The sequence below is a fragment of the Zootoca vivipara genome, chromosome Z1 (genome assembly GCF_965207765.1).
Source record: "Zootoca vivipara chromosome Z1, rZooViv2.hap1.1, whole genome shotgun sequence".
NCBI lineage: Eukaryota > Metazoa > Chordata > Lepidosauria > Squamata > Lacertidae > Zootoca > Zootoca vivipara.
Window position 1 is genome coordinate 10,100,366 of NC_142583.1, and position 16,108 is coordinate 10,116,473.

The following is a 16,108-nucleotide window of genomic DNA, read 5'->3' on the forward strand; positions in this document are numbered from 1 at the left end:
ACCTGAAGCGTACTTAACCTGAAGCGAACTTTCCCATTGAAAGTAATGGAAGGTGGATTAATCCGTTCCAGACAGGTCCGCGGAGTACTTAAACTGAAATTACTCAAACTGAGGTGTACTTAAACCGAGGTATGACTGTAAATCCTGCAGCTCTCCTGCAACTAAACACCTACAAAATTGCATGTTTGAAGGCTTCTGTGTCAAAAAGGGCCTTATCCTTGGAAAGATTTTATTGGAAGGACAAGATTTTCAACCTACACACACACACACACACACACAGAGAGAGAGAGAGAGAGAGAGAGAGAGAGAGAGAGAGAGAGAGAGAAATCTCCTGGTGGCATTCCCAGGTTTCCGTAAGTCTGACTAGCCTACATGTTCACAAAAAATATGTGGCAAGATATGATTGATAAATGTAACACATCATTAATTATGTTGTCAAAGAACCTTTAAAATGCTTCCATTTCAGAAAAATCTAACTGTTATGTGTGAAAGAAAACAAAGATTTCTTGTTCAGTAAAAATATTTTGATATAACTTTTCTTATAGAGACTAAAAACAAACAAACCCTGCAGTAAATGAGGAAAACAATGTATTTTCTAATGTAAACAGCAGATTTCTTATGAAATACACATTTTAAATTGTCCTTATGTTCAGATACCCCCAAATTAAGTACAACTATGAATTTTGACTTACCTGGAAGACTCCACAAACCAGAGACTTCTAAAGTCCTCAACTTTTTCTCCAGTTCTGCTACACGATTGCCTAAGATTCTGAAATAAAGATAAAATATTCCATGAAATGTAATTAAAAGTACAGTAAGCAGGGAACACACCACTGATGGGCATGTGCCCTGTTTATATTTGATGGGTGATATCCAATGATAGGTGATATTCAGTGTCGTGAGAGAAGACATCCGCTTGTGATACACAAATTTACATTTAAACGCATGGAATAGATTAATTCATGTGAAATACTGAAATATTTCATAAATTATTGTGAAATTATAAATATACTATATGTGTGTGTGTGTGTGTGTGTGTGTGTGTGTGTAATATGCCCATGCAATCCACCCACTCCTGAAATGGGTGTACAGTCTCAGGACTTGCTTGTATTCTGCACCACATTTGCAGGCAGCATTACTGTAATGGGTTCACTTCTCCTTCATAATTAATCAGAATGCCTTCCTCCATATTTGCCTCAAATCCACTGATCTCTTGTTACCATACATCCAGTCTATGCATGAACAAATCCTATGGAATCTGCAGTTTACTTGACTTAACTAGGTAACAAGGAATATGTAGTATTATTGCAATATGTATTTACGAGTGACTGTAATTAAGGATGTTTAGAAGAATTCAATTTTTGTGAATTCCAGTGTGCCCTGACCTAATCTATACTTCTCGTGCTAATGTGTACTTCTCGCTGCAACATGATTTTACACTTCCTAAATTGTTTCAATGCAGCTTGAGAGTAAAAAACCAAAACCCTATAGTTTAAAAATTGTGTATTTTGAAAGAAAAGAGTTTTTAAAAATGAGTATTTTGAAAGAAAATCCCTCTGTAATGCTAATGGAACTGTACAGTATGCCTTAAAGAAGGAGTACACATTCATGTTTAAAGGTAAAGGTAAAGGTACCCCTGACCATTAGGTCCAGTCGCGGACGACTCTGGGGTTGCGCGCTCATCTCGCATTATTGGCCGAGGGAGCCGGCGTATAGCTTCCAGGTCATGTGGCCAGCATGACTAAGCCGCTTCTGGCAAACCAGAGCAGCACACGGAAACGCCGTTTATCAAGCCACATTTCATGTTTATCAAGCCACAATTGTGAGTAACTTTAAAAATTAAACGTCAAGGGTTTCAGTAACATATTATGAAACCATGCTGCTGCATCAGAACCACTTAAGTTTCAGCATCCTTCTTGACTTAGCCTGTAACTAAGCACTTCCATTGAAAGAACAGCATATTCTTTCCTTTATTAACCCTGCCACTGAGTCCTTCCTGTGTCTCTATGATGGATTTTAGATCATAAGCTTTTTAGGGTGCAGACCTGTCTTCTTGTGCTTTGCAAAACACCATGGACGTGGATGGTGCTAATAATGCTGGTGAGGTCAGCAATATGTATCTCTCAAAACTGATGCACTGGGTTAACGGCAAAATAACTACAATTTCTTACATTTTTACAATTACATAAAGATGCACACCCACATTCACATTATCTGGTGTTTTCTCTATACCCCAAGATAAAAGCCTTTAAAACAAAATGCAAAACAGATTTTGAACTAAGTCAACTGAAAGTTCGAACCCCGTATGGGACAACTGCATATTCTTGCATTGCAGAAGGGACTGGACTAGATGAAGCTCCGTTTCTGTGAAAGTGCCTACTTGTTGGTTTGCCTTTGATGCTGAATGACCATGTTTTTCTCATGGATTGTCTCCAGTAAAGCAGTAGCCAAAGATTTAAGGTCATAAATGGACTGTGGTGTGGCTGGTAGGCTGCATCCATGATCCTCTGATAACAGCTCTTGGACTGGAAAAATCAAAACAAAAGAAATACCAACTTAGTTTTATGGAGATAGAAGCCTGGAAATGACACATCAATAGACAGCAGGGGCGGGGAAAGAATCAAATTCTATTCATTATTACAGCAACCCCTTGATCTACCAAAATAAAAGCACTATCTTAGCTGTTTTCATTGAAGCCCCAGAACAGCAGTTCTTTGCTTCTCTCACAGAAATGGTGACTTTTGAGGGTGTTCATTGTATTGCTCAAAGTTATTGCCGTCTCCCAAAGTGATTACATGAGTACATGAACACAATTCTCGCTGTTTTGCTGAAGTCTCAGAATAGCAGTTCTTAGTTTTGGAGAGAAAAGGCAAGACAAAAACCAATGCAGTACCTTGCTTAGCAGAAAGGACTCCAGTTAGTGCACTGCTATTTGACTTGCTGTGAGACTTGGAATTTTTCCTCCTCTCTAGTGCATTCTAAAACAAACAGCAATCAAGAATGGTAATTTGTTTTATTATATAAAAAAAGGTTTTTTTCTGAGTAGAAAATGTTGACGTAACTTTTGATTAGACTGAGAGGTTAAGAAATCAAACTTTGGTCCCTCAAACTGTCCATATTTATTTATTTATTTTTAAAAAATTGTGCGTGGATATGTAATCACCAGCAAAGCATCCATGTAGTCTGTAGGGTTTCGCCAAATGGAAGGTATTTTTGCTACATATTCACACCCAACTTAAGTAGAAAACAGAGGTACATAGGAAAAGATTTCAGGCATCCTCGATATTAGTCTAAAATAAATATCCCACTATATCACAATAAAAAGTATTTTGGGTGTTTTTATATTGTAAACTACCCTGTGATCCTTACCACTTTTGTCCTTGATTATGGTAATCTTTGTACGAAATGTTCCTTTCATATCTCCAATTTTCTTGAACAGATCTCTGGTTTTCCCCATTCTATTGTTTTCCTCTTGATGTCAGAAGACATCAAGAAGAGGTGGCAAGAATACACAGAGGAATTATACCAGAAAGATATGGAGGTCTCGTACACCCCAGGTAGTGTGGTTGCTGACCTTGAGCCAGACATCTTGGAGAGTGAAGTCAAATGGGCCTTAGAAAGCACTGCTAATAACAAGGCCAGTGGAAGTGATGATATTCCAGCTGAACTATTTAAAATTTTAAAAGATGATGCTGTTAAGGTGCTACACCCAATATGCCAGCAAGTTTGGAAAACTCAGCAATGGCCAGAGGATTGGAGAAGATCAGTCTACATCCCAATTCCAAAGAAGGGCAGTGCCAAAGAATGCTCCAACTACCGCACAATTGCGCTCATTTCACACGCTAGCAAGGTTATGCTTGAAATTCTACAAGGCAGGCTTAGGCAGTATGTGGACCGAGAACCCCCAGAAGTGCAAGCTGGATTTCGAAAGGGCAGAGGAACCAGAGACCAAATAGCAAACATGCGCTGGATTATGGAGAAAGCTAGAGAGTTCCAGAAAAACGTCTACTTCTGCTTCATTGACTATGCAAAAGCCTTTGACTGTGTCGACCACAGCAAACTTTGGCAAGTTCTTAAAGAAATGGGAGTGCCTGATCACCTCATCTGTCTCCTGAGAAATCTCTATGTGGGAGAAGCTACAGTTAGAACTGGATATGGAACAACTGATTGGTTCAAAATTGGGAAAGGAGTACAACAAGGTTGTATATTGTCTCCCTGCTTATTTAACTTATATGCAGAATTCATCATGCGAAAGGCTGGACTAGATGAATCCCAAGCCGGAATTAAGATTGCCGGAAGAAATATCAACAACCTCAGATATGCAGATGACACAACCTTGATGGCAGAAAGAGAGGAGGAATTAAAGAACCTTTTAATGAGGGTGAAAGAGGAGAGCGCAAAATATGGTCTGAAGCTCAACATCAAAAAAACCAAGATCACCTCCTGGCAAATAGAAGGGGAAGAAATGGAGGCAGTGAGAGATTTTACTTTCTTGGGCTCCTTGATCACTGCAGATGGTGACAGCAGTCACGAAATTAAAAGACGCCTGCTTCTTGGGAGAAAAGCAATGACAAACCTAGACAGCATCTTAAAAAGCAGAGACATCACCTTGCCTACAAAGGTCCGTATAGTTAAAGCTATGGTTTTCCCAGTAGCGATGTATGGAAGTGAGAGCTGGACCATCAAGAAGGCTGATCGCCGAAGAATTGATGCTTTTGAATTATGGTGCTGGAGACTCCTCCTCTTGAGAGTCCCATGGACTGCAAGAAGATCAAACCTATCCATTCTTAAGGAAATCAGCCCTGAGTGCTCACTGGAAGGACAGATCGTGAAGCTGAGGCTCCAATACTTTGGCCACCTCATGAGAAGAGAAGAATCCTTGGAAAAGACCCTGATGTTGGGAAAGATTGAGGGCACTAGGAGAAGGGGACGACAGAGGACAAGATGGTTGGACAGTGTTCTCGAAGCTACGAACATGAGTTTGACCAAACTGCGGGAGGCAGTGCAAGACAGGAGTGCCTGGCGTGCTATGGTCCATGGGGTCACGAAGAGTCGGACACGACTAAACGACTAAACAACAACACCCTGTGATCCTTGGACGAAGAGTGGCATATAAATTAAATAATAATAAATAAAAGTGTCGTTTCCAGAATACATAAGCAATATTAATAGTTCCTTGCAACTGAACATGATGGATAAATCATTTTATTGTTGGGGGGGGGGGAATCTAAAAAGATTTGGGCAGCTCAAGAATTGTACAGAATTTTTTTACAGCAATTTCTTCTGTAGCAATTGCATTCTCATGGGGGATAAAGCTAATTGAGATCTATCTTTTCTAACAAGCAAATAAAACATGTTTTTATCACTATGGGTATGTGATTAAGCCTTCCAATACTAGCAGAACGTATAATGTTGAAAACCTTTATGTAAACGAAAATAGGTAAATTACCAGTACTAAAATCACCCTGCAGGTCTCTATGAACACAGAAAAGGCGTGGCACTCTGTATTTTTGTGAATGAATTAATCTACTTTCTAATCAATTCTCTGAATGTGTAACAAGATGTAAAACAAATGCAGGTGCGCACCACAAACACATGAACAAAACTGATTGGATATTATATCACAAAAACAAAATCTACCTTATACTTTACAATATTTGATTTGAGAATGTTGACCTCTTCTTGAATTTGCTTTAATCTCTCATGAAGATATCTGGAAAGTCAGAAAACAGACTATATTACTTTCATGAAGCTGTTTATCCATTGAGCCATTTTAAAAGGTTCACAACATAACGTAATGCAGAGATAGTGAAAAAGCTGAAGTTTGTAATTACAGTAGTTTATTTAATTAATTAGCAGGATTTATGTACTGGTTAAGCATCAACAATCTCTAAATTGTTTACATAAAATATACATTAAAAAAATCAATAAAACCAAATTTTAAAAACACATTTTCAAAGCGTAAGTAAAATCAGCAGCTTAAAAAAATACCATAATAAAATAAAATATCATGATCAAGTATATGTCAAGTTTATATGGATGGGTAGGCTTGCCTAAAAATGTTTTTTAGCAGACACAGGAAACAATACAGGGCACAGTATCAATGGGGAGGGATCAATTCCTTCTAAGTGCACTCGTAAAAGTCCCAGTTTTGCAGAGCGAAGCAGCCAAATGGAAATATATGGGGGAAGGTCATCCTTCAAGTAAACTGGGCGCAAGCTTTAAAAAGTTTTATGCGCTAAAAGCAACATCTTGAACTTGGAACAAATTAGCAGCTCAAAAAATGAGGAGACTCATGCTGCAATAGTGAATTGAAGGATTCACCCCACCCCTTGCGAAACCCATTATAAAAGAAGCCCACCAGAGTCCTGGCTCAGTTCATGATGGTCTTGCCACCAACCAGCCCCCCCCCCCTAAAATTTAATGTTGATTAAAATTGGTGACAGTGGACAAAACTCTGTCAATCACCTCACTGGAGTCTGCATTTCTCTAGCCTTGTTTTACTGACCCAAACTGAAAGGAGTCAGATTAGTGACAATCAATTTAATCCTGGAGATAAACTTCGGACCTAACCCCATATTTTGTAGAACCTGAAAGTATCTATCAAACACCTTTTCCACTTACTTAAACAGCTGGGTGGGGCAGTGACAGAATTTAACAGCTTCTTAAACTTGATGGTATATTACTGGCTTTATTTTTTTTAATTCTTTGTAGTGCAAATTTGGCTCCAAAGTCTTTGGCTCCCAGTACGTTTCCGAGCACAGTTCAAAGTGTTGATGCTGACCTTTAAAGCCCTAAATGGCCTCGGTCCAGTATACCTGAAGGAGCATCTCCACCCCCATCGTTCTGCCCGGACACTGAGGTCTAGTACCAAGGGCCTTCTGGCGGTTCCCTCACTGCGAGAAGCCAAGTTGCAGGGAACCAGGCAGAGGGCCTTCTCGGTAGTGGCGCCCGCCCTGTGGAACGCCCTCCCATCAGATGTCAAAGAGAAAAACAGCTACTAGATTTTTAGAAGACATCTGAAGGCAGCCCTGTTTAGGGAGGCTTTTAATGTTTAATAGATTATTTTATTTCATTTTTCTGTTGTAAGCCGCCCAGAGTGGCTGGGGAAACCCAGCCATTATTATTATTTATTTATTTATTTATTTATTTATTTATTTATTTATTTATTTATTTATTTATTATGGAGTATCTTATTGCTTTCAAACTAAAATTTAGAACTGCAAAATACTAGCAATGACTTAGGTTTTGAGGTGACCCTTGTGAATGCTATTCTCCCGATGAGTTGTAACAATTTCTAAACAAACTCACCTGTTCTCCATACAAAGAGCATCAATATCGATAATGCGGTTTACATGTCCTCCTAGAACATGGTTAAGCTCCTGGTTTAATCTGTCGGACTTATCTTGGTAAGAAGAGCGCTCCTCTTTTACATCCTGTAGTTCATCCAATGCTGCTTGAAGATCATGCTGCAGAGTCTCAATCTGACAAAAAAACCAGAACTCAAATGAGCATTACTATATTCTGTTGAATATTATATTAACCTATGTACAAAACAACCTGTTTCTGCAAGCAAAGCTTTAAAAAAGAGATGTTAATTAACCAAATTACATCTCTCCTTATGGTAGGGAGCCTGGCTGAGGCAAGGGAAGAGGCTGAGCAGAAGCAATAAGGCAGGAAGGGAATTTAGGCAGCATTTCACCCCCATATCCGTTTAACTATTAAAACTGGATTATGTCCCCCCAAAAAATACTTCTTCACACAACACTATTTATTTATTTATGAAATTCAAAGCCCAGGTGTAGCAATGGCCATTAGAAAGGAACTAGACAAATTCCCTTTGGAGAGATTTGGAGAGATTTGGAGAGGGTTTTGGATTTCATGCTTTGCTTGTGGGGTTCTGGGTAACATCAAACTAAAGGTAAGGTAACTGGATGTCAGACGAGGTGATGCCTAGCCTGATACAGCAGGTCTCTTTATATGTTTTTACTTCTGCCCTACAAACAACTCAAGATCCAAAAATATATTCTGGAGGGACCAGGAATAGATGCACAATTATAAGCCATGATCATTGGAAAGTTACTTGTTCTCGTGCTTTCTCCAGTTGCTGGACAAGGTCTTCACGTTCATGTGGTGCGAAGTGGCGCGCCCCAACCTCCTCATCTCCGAGTCTTTGTTTAGCTATCGTCATCCTAAGGAGCTGAAAGGAACACCAGCAAGTTAGTGCTTGAATTGAGGCAGTTCAATGGGGATTAATGAAGGAAGTATAAGGGGTGCTTCACATATACAGAGATAAACCTAGGTTTACCAACTATGCATTTAACAGGTACTTGCAGCCAATTGCAGCCACCACCCCTCAAATGAGCTCTTGACCTGTGTGATATCCATATATGCCATCAAATACATTTACCTGGCCAGCTATCCTCTTTGGATGGTAGAAGAGTAAGTGAGCATTGCACAATTCTGTACTGTACTACACACTTAAGTTACAGGTAGGTAGCCGTGTTGGTCTGGTGTAGTCGAAACAAAACAAAACAAAATTTCAGTAGCACCTTAGAGACCAACACGAAAGCTCATACCAATGACAAACTTACGTAGTTGGTCTCTAAGGTGCTACTGGGGGAAAAAATTATTTTGTTTTGACTACACAATAAAGGTGATGTGTGGAGGCTTGGGTGCAGTTATCTCACTTCGAATGGAAGAACCTAGATGCAAATCAGGTGTATGCAGGTACAGCTTCATACATTAGCATATGGTGCACTGAAGGAGTATGCACACCTGTTCATATACCATAGAAAGAAGACTGCTAGGTGGTTAAGTCTGTCCCATTAGGCAACATAAAGCAATGGCTTCCATGTGCAGAGTATCAATCATAGACCGAAGGAATAGCTTTATTATCGTCTCATACAAAATCCTTTTTCCATTGTGACAGTTCATATGTTCTACTGTGATGAATCAATGCACATTCATGCATGAACTACTTAGTTTTGCCCCTAAATTTTCCTTTTTCTCACTGTTGTAGTGGAAGCAGAACCGTATGTTTAAACCCAAATCTGTCTCCAATATGTACAAAACATGTGTAATATTGTTGTTTTTGTTTAAGCACTTATTTCTATTGTTTATTATTATTATTATTATTATTATTATTATTATTATTATAAAGATTTTCTTGACTGAGAAAGATATATGCAATGTCTCTCGTAACATTTTTACAAATCAGTTTGTATTTTATTATTAGACTTCCTTTTATTTGTGCTTTTAGGTTATATATGGGGACCCAGGTGGCGCTGTGGTTAAACCACTGAGCCTAGGGCTTGCTGATCAGAAGGTCGGCGGTTCGAATCCCTGTGATGGGGTGAGCTCCCGTTGCTTGGTCCCAGCTCCTGCCAACCTAGCAGTTCGAAAGCATGTCAAAATGCAAGTAGATAAATAGGAACCGCTACAGCGGGAAGGTAAACGGCGTTTCCATGTGCTGCTCTGGTTCTCCAGAAGCAGCTTTGTCATGCTGGCCACGACCTGGAAGCTATACGCCGGCTCCCTCGGCCAATAATGCGAGAGGAGCGCGCAACCCCAGAGTCGGTCACGACTGGACCTAATGGTCAGGTGTCCCTTTACCTTTACTATTAGGTTATATGAGTACATCAACAGAAGAACAGGATATAGAAATATATGATGCTGATGATACAGATCAGTATGTCGGTGAGTCCTGTTTTATAACAACTGTGTGCACATGTGAGGGCCAATCTTCTCACCACTTACAACTTCCCTATTCAAATATTACCTGCCTGCCCCTCCTTTTCCCCTTGGGTGGGTTATGGTAACCGAAGCAAGCCTGACTACAAGTAAAGCACTTGGGGAGAATGCATTCAGTTTGAGGGTTAGGCTAGAGATGGCAACCTGCAGCTCTCCAAATATTTCTAAACAACAATCACCCATCTCCTACTACCTTCCTGAGAAAAACCCCACCCCACCCTCCCACTATATATAAGGGTCTGGTACAGTGGTACCTCTAGTTATGAACTTAATTCGTTCCAGAGGTCTGTTCTTAACCTGAAACCGTACTTAACCTGAGGTACAACTTTAGCTAATGGGGCCTCCTGCTGCCGCCGCGCGATTTCTGTTCTCATCCCGAAGCAAAGTTCTTAACCCAAGGTACTATTTCTGGGTTAGCAGAGCCTGTAACCCAAAGTGTTTATAACCCGAGGTACCACTGTATCTGAAGAAGTGTGCATGCACATGAAAGCTTATACCAAGAACAAGCTTAGTTGTGTGCTACTGGACATTTTTTTTTAAATGTATTTTGACTGCGTCAGACCAACACAGCTACCTACCTGAATCTAGAACACACTTATCAACACTTATGTGTTTGTCAGTGTGTTATGTCTCAAATAGCCCTCAGGCTTTCTTTCAGTTTTAGCTGGAGCACAATTATGAGAATAACAATTAAACACATATCTAGATCATATAATTATTTTCTTGAACTTCCCTATCCATAGTAGCAATAAATATAATCTATCCATACTACTGCTTTTTAAAAATACCTACAGCCTAAAATATAAAGGTGAAGGACCCCTGGACGGTTATCTCGCTTCAGGCCGAGGGAGCTGGCATTTGTCCACAGATGGCTTTCCGAGTCATGTGGCCAGCATGACTAAACCGCTTCTGGCACAATGGGACACCATGACGAGTGCCAGAGAGAATGGAAATGTCGTTTACCTTTCTTACACAGCAATACCTAGTTATCCACTTGCATTGGTATGCTTGTGAACTGCTAGGCAGGAGCTGGGACAGAGCAACAGGAGCTCTCTCTCCATTGCGCGCATTCGAACCACCGACCTTCCGATCAGCAAGCCCAAGAGGCTTAGTGATTTAGACCACAGCACCACCCGCTACCCTTAACTCAGAACCGAGTACCTAATTTCAGTCCTCAATCTGGGATTGCCTTTTGTACAGCTTTGTTCAATGCTTCAGACACAGCAATCTGTTTATTTACAATGAGAGTATGAGAATTCTAAAATACCACTGCAGTTAAAAAAAAACCTCATCAATGCCCGTGTTAGGCAAGATGTGCCCAATATGAAAAACCAAAATATTTCACCAGTGTTTATGTGATCTCCAATAGCAAGTATTCAAACTAGCATGAACTCAATTCGGAGCCAACCGTTTTCAAAGCTACCGTCAAAAATGTTTTGAGGAGTCAAAATAAAGTGCGCAAGTTACCTACAAAATGAGGCCATAGTGTATGCAACTGTTTAACTCCAACCCTCCCCCTCCACATTCTGCATAGCTGGGAGAGAGAAAGAATTACCGTACATCTCAGTGGTCCAATTTGTAGAATTGACGCAGAGGCATGAGAAATCTGCAGTGAAAACTCCCATGACTTAACATTTTGCAGCTGCGCTACAGAATTAATGCACATCATTATATTTCATGAAATAGAAGATCACTCTTCTGAAATTGAGCATCACATATTAAGGCTACCTAAAGCAATTTCAGAATGCCAATCACTTAAGTACCTATGGGCCAATTAAAATATTGCTGATGCAAATGACCCGCGATCCTCTGCTTCAGCCCCATTAAGCCCATGCTGCTGTGGCTGCTATTCTTCATTTGACAAGCTCCACAGGGTGACTGACTTGCAGGCCTCAATGAGGCATTGACCCCCATGTTGCTTTCATTTTGGCAAATTGGGCTGTTTTCACATTCCCAGCCAGCAAAAATAGGGAAGAGGAGGAAAATGTTAAAATGTGTATTTTTTTAAGCACCGATTTTTTAAAAAATATTTTTTTTACTACTAATAAAGACATGAATGAAAGATGGTTTGGAAAGAGAACTAAGAGAAGCTGGTGGGCAAAGAATGAAGCCCCTGAGTTTCAGATAGCAGAAGCCTTACAAGTAGCTGGTATTGCAGATGAAATTCTGGTAAGGTGATATCTTTAGCAGTTTGTGGATCAGATCTGGTGTTGTTCTTCCACGTCCAACCCCCCCCCCCAATTCAACAGCCTACCACCTCATGGCGGTCCATCCCTTAGGGTTTTTCCCTAAGATTTTTGTACCGATGCGAATCTTGGGGCTCTTCCAACGCTGAACATGCACAGTGCTGTTTCAGCTATGGACTAACACTCAGAAAATGGAGTTCATAATTATTATAGATATGATACTTGTGTTTCTGGTTCTTTTTCTTATGCATGATTGTGAACAGATTGAATGTAAGGTATGTGGGGAAATGACATACAAATGAAGCAACTACAACCAGGGTTTTGGATCCCACTCTCCTCCTGGATTTCCAAGGTGGCAGGTGTAGCCAGGAGAGTCTTTGCTAAGCCAAGACTGGTAAACCAGCTGCACCTTTTCCTGAATAGGACAGGCCTAGCCACATTCCTGCATGCCTTGGTTACATCTGGACTGGAGTACCACAATGCACTCACATGCACTGTCTTTGTAGACTATTTGGATGACATTTATTGGGAGAGGTCTTTCTCTGTGTGTGTGTTTCATCTGAATCAGGTGAGGTGTTAGACCAGTGCTTGGAGGCACTGATGGCTTGAATGTTGGCAAATAAACTGAAGCTGAATCCTGAAAAGACAAAGGGTGTTATGCGCACCCAGGTTCTCACATCTGGGAAGTGGCCCTCTTTTGGTCACTGTAATCCATGCTCTAGTACAGGGGTCCCCAAACTAAGGCCCGGGGGCCAGATGTGGCCCAATCGCCTTCTAAATCCGGCCTGCGGACGGTCTGGGAATCAACATGTTTTTCATAAGTAGAATATGTTTTTTTATTTAAAATGCATCTCTGGGTTATTTGTGGGGCCTGCCTGGTGTTTTTACATGAGCAGAATGTGTCCTTTTGTTTAAAATGCATCTCTGGGTTATTTGTGGGGCATAAGAATTCGTTCATATTTTTTTTCAAAATATAGTGCGGCCCCCCAAAAGGTCTGAGGGACAGTGGACCAGCCCCCTGCTGAAAAAGTTTGCTGACCCCTGCTCTAGTAACTTCCAGATTGGATTGTTGCAATGTGCTCTACGTGGAGGTGTCTTTGAAGATAACTCAGAAACTTCAACCGGTCCATAACACAGCAGCATTACTATTATTTTCAAAGGTGATGTTAGGAGTCAACCATGGAATTCTGCAACCCCTACCTGCACATTTCACCTTCCTCAAGTGAATGTCCATCTTAACTGCAGATAAAGAAAACTTTTTGGGGTAGGGCTCCAAATGGATCAAGATTTTTTTAAAAAGCCAACATTAACATGTGGTTTTAAATCCTAGTTAAAAGGGGAAGCCTTGTCAGCTTCCCCCAGTAAGCTGTGGTCACTGCTTTCTGTTTACCTTTTTCTCTCACTGTGAAGGTAAGGCTCCTTTAAGAGATGGGGAAGAGGAAAAAACAAAATCACCAGAACTGAAGAGATATGTCTAGAAGCAGAGAAAAGAAGCTGGGAAGTAAACTAAAATGCAGTTCTCTTGTATTAAAGCACAATAAATTATTTAATGTTTCCAGCATTGCTTCATGAAGCAAGGAACAACAACACGCTCCCTAAAACCAATCTGCCACTCCTACTCAAAATAATATTTCACTACTGGTGACTCAGAACAATTGAGGAGTTCTTCCAGAAAACTCCAGATTTTCCTATCTTCTAGCCCAGAAATAGTGGAAACACTTTTATTTCTTTAGTATTTTGCATTTATTGTCCAAAAGGCATTTATTGACCGTGGTGGCATGAAACAAAGATACCTTTAAACCTTAGGCAAGCTGCACCTGGGAGCAGTTCTGGTGGTGTGTGTCAGGCTTGATAAGAGATTGTGATCTGTCACAAAAATAAACAGCCTTAGAACTCAACTTGCAAACTGCAAGTTGTATGTGTGTCACCACAATTCTGTTAACTGCTGTTGCAAATTCTTCAAAGAGGTTGCCAGAAAATGTTTTTGGGTGCTTTGTAACATTTGAGAATCACCAAATAAATGAAAAGCCTAGGTTGTTGTTTTTAAAGAACATTATGTAATTTATTTGCTTTTGTACTTAATCCACTTGAACTTGGGTTTTTTGGCCACAACCAAAAAGTTCATTCCTCACTCGGTTCTCAGTTAGTTATTATTATCATGTACAGTATTTTTAAGCAACTGCACAACTTAAAATCCCCCAAACCCCTGTAAAAACCATGCCTCTGCTCCTATTGATAGATATGTCTGCTGAAATATTTCCCCTCCTCCTCCCGGCCCTATGGCCCAGTTTGCTTGGGGAAAAACAACTGTATGAATCACACATCCAGGCAGAGTTCATCCATAAACATCTTTTCGGGCTGCAAAAGCAGCTGCTTGCTCATCTCTTGCCAGAGGTGACACTGGCAGAGACCATCTGGGCATTCACTTTGGAACAGATAGAAGCACAACTATCAAAACGATACAGAAATTATTCTTTGGGGAGTGTGCATGCTTTAATTATTATTACAGTGCTTTTGTCTGATACTCCAACAAAATTAACAATCTGCCAGCGCAGCGGGGCTTGTTTTGCTGAACCCAATGGTTCAAGGAACACATTTTAAAATGCCTTCCCCCGTAAGAACATAAGAAGAGCCTGCTGGATCAGGCCAATGGCCCATCTAGTCAAGGATCCTGCTCACAGTGGGCAACCAGAGGTCCACAGGAAGCTCACATACAGAACACTTGCAATTCCCAGGCACAACGCGGCCATCATCTAGAAACCTCAGCTGGCACAGGAGAGGGGTCCAAACTGGGCATTCATCTGGCAATGGGATGGCATAGGATCCAGTGGATCTGCAAATGGCCCAGTTCTACCACCTTAGCACCCTGTTTTGTGGTTCTCAACAAGTTGACCTGAGTGTGAAGATTGGTGGCAGTAGCCTCCCATCTGCTCAGGCAGATATCTGGCCTCCACTGAAACAGATTTTTTTCTTTAATATTCTTTTACTTTTTTGGAGCCTGTATGCGCCCTTCCAACCCAGGAAATGAGCACATTGATCATTATTTTAAGCAGTCAAAAGGCTATCCCTCCCTGGGATTTCACACTACTGACATCAAATTTCATCACTAAGAATAAAGCCTTTTACTTTTTCATCTGCAAAGCCTCAAATAAATGAATTAAGATTAGATAGCAAAAGCTAAAGGTGAAAATAAAACAGGCAGTTTTATACAAGCTGGAAGCACTCAAGTATTCAGAGGTTGTGGAAGTCTAAAAGCTTTGTGGGTTTTGCCTTGGGCAAGCACTGCCGATGTGACAGCTGCTTCTCATCCATTTGTCCTCCTGTCTATAAACACGTAAATAAATAAAAAGATTTGTGCCAAGACATAAGACCACACTGCTTTCCCCTCTGAAGTTTACTGGCTTCGGGTTCTTATACATAGTTCAGAAAAGAAAGAACAAGATGCAGCCCAGTTTGCACAGAACTATGGCTTGCTGTGAACACTTCTATCTGAGCTTTTTGTCTCCTCTCTGCTGGTATGCTGGGAGGAAATGATCCCTACCTTATACAACATCCAAACCAGGGGTTGTAATTTCTTTTGCTCCAACAAACTACAATCAGCAGTACAGTCAGACAAGAACAAAACTTGGCTACAGTTTGTTGTTTGTTGGCTGCAGATCATGGAGTGGGAAGGAGCAAAGTGGATAGTCTTCACTCATGCACAGTAATGAGTGCCATGGTTTATGGCTTACTGTGATGTGCAGATCCAGCTCCTAGCTACAATCCTTAGAGTTGAATCCATGAATGCAAATGGGGCATCACTGTGTTTCAGCTTGAGGATTAATGCCAGTGTAAACAAACAAGGTTTTAACTCATGCTGAGACTTCCAGTTTGAAAGATTTTCTAAACAGAACACTCTGCAGAGAAATATGAATGTGCACAGATCATACACATGTGAGATACTGGCAAATATTAAAACTACCACCACACAAAGCAATTCATTACTGAACATTACATGTTTCTTTTAATTCTATAAAAGTGCTGCACACCAGGGCTACGATAAATGTAGCCACTGTAGGCTAAAACATTAATCTTGTTCAGACCTATTGGGAAACAGTGGTTTCCTATTGTTGTTGTTGTATTATTTATTAGTTGCTTTTTTCACAAAAAAACAGAAGCAACATTAAAAC

At 40.5% G+C, this 16,108-nt stretch overlaps 1 protein-coding gene across 3 annotated transcripts in view; it reads right to left on the reverse strand.

Annotated features, from left to right (window-relative positions):
- CCDC149 (coiled-coil domain containing 149) overlaps nucleotides 1-16,108 on the reverse strand; it is a 58,283-nt gene that overhangs the window by 19,374 nt on the left and 22,801 nt on the right. For all 3 annotated transcript variants that reach the window (XM_060278963.2, XM_060278959.2, XM_088658476.1), the window contains 6 exons: nucleotides 8,084-8,200; nucleotides 7,312-7,484; nucleotides 5,641-5,713; nucleotides 2,894-2,978; nucleotides 2,381-2,525; nucleotides 693-769 (listed from right to left, as the gene is read on the reverse strand). In XM_060278963.2, the coding sequence (XP_060134946.1) occupies nucleotides 693-769; nucleotides 2,381-2,525; nucleotides 2,894-2,978; nucleotides 5,641-5,713; nucleotides 7,312-7,484; nucleotides 8,084-8,200 (670 nt within the window). The remainder of the gene's footprint in view (nucleotides 1-692; nucleotides 770-2,380; nucleotides 2,526-2,893; nucleotides 2,979-5,640; nucleotides 5,714-7,311; nucleotides 7,485-8,083; nucleotides 8,201-16,108) is intronic.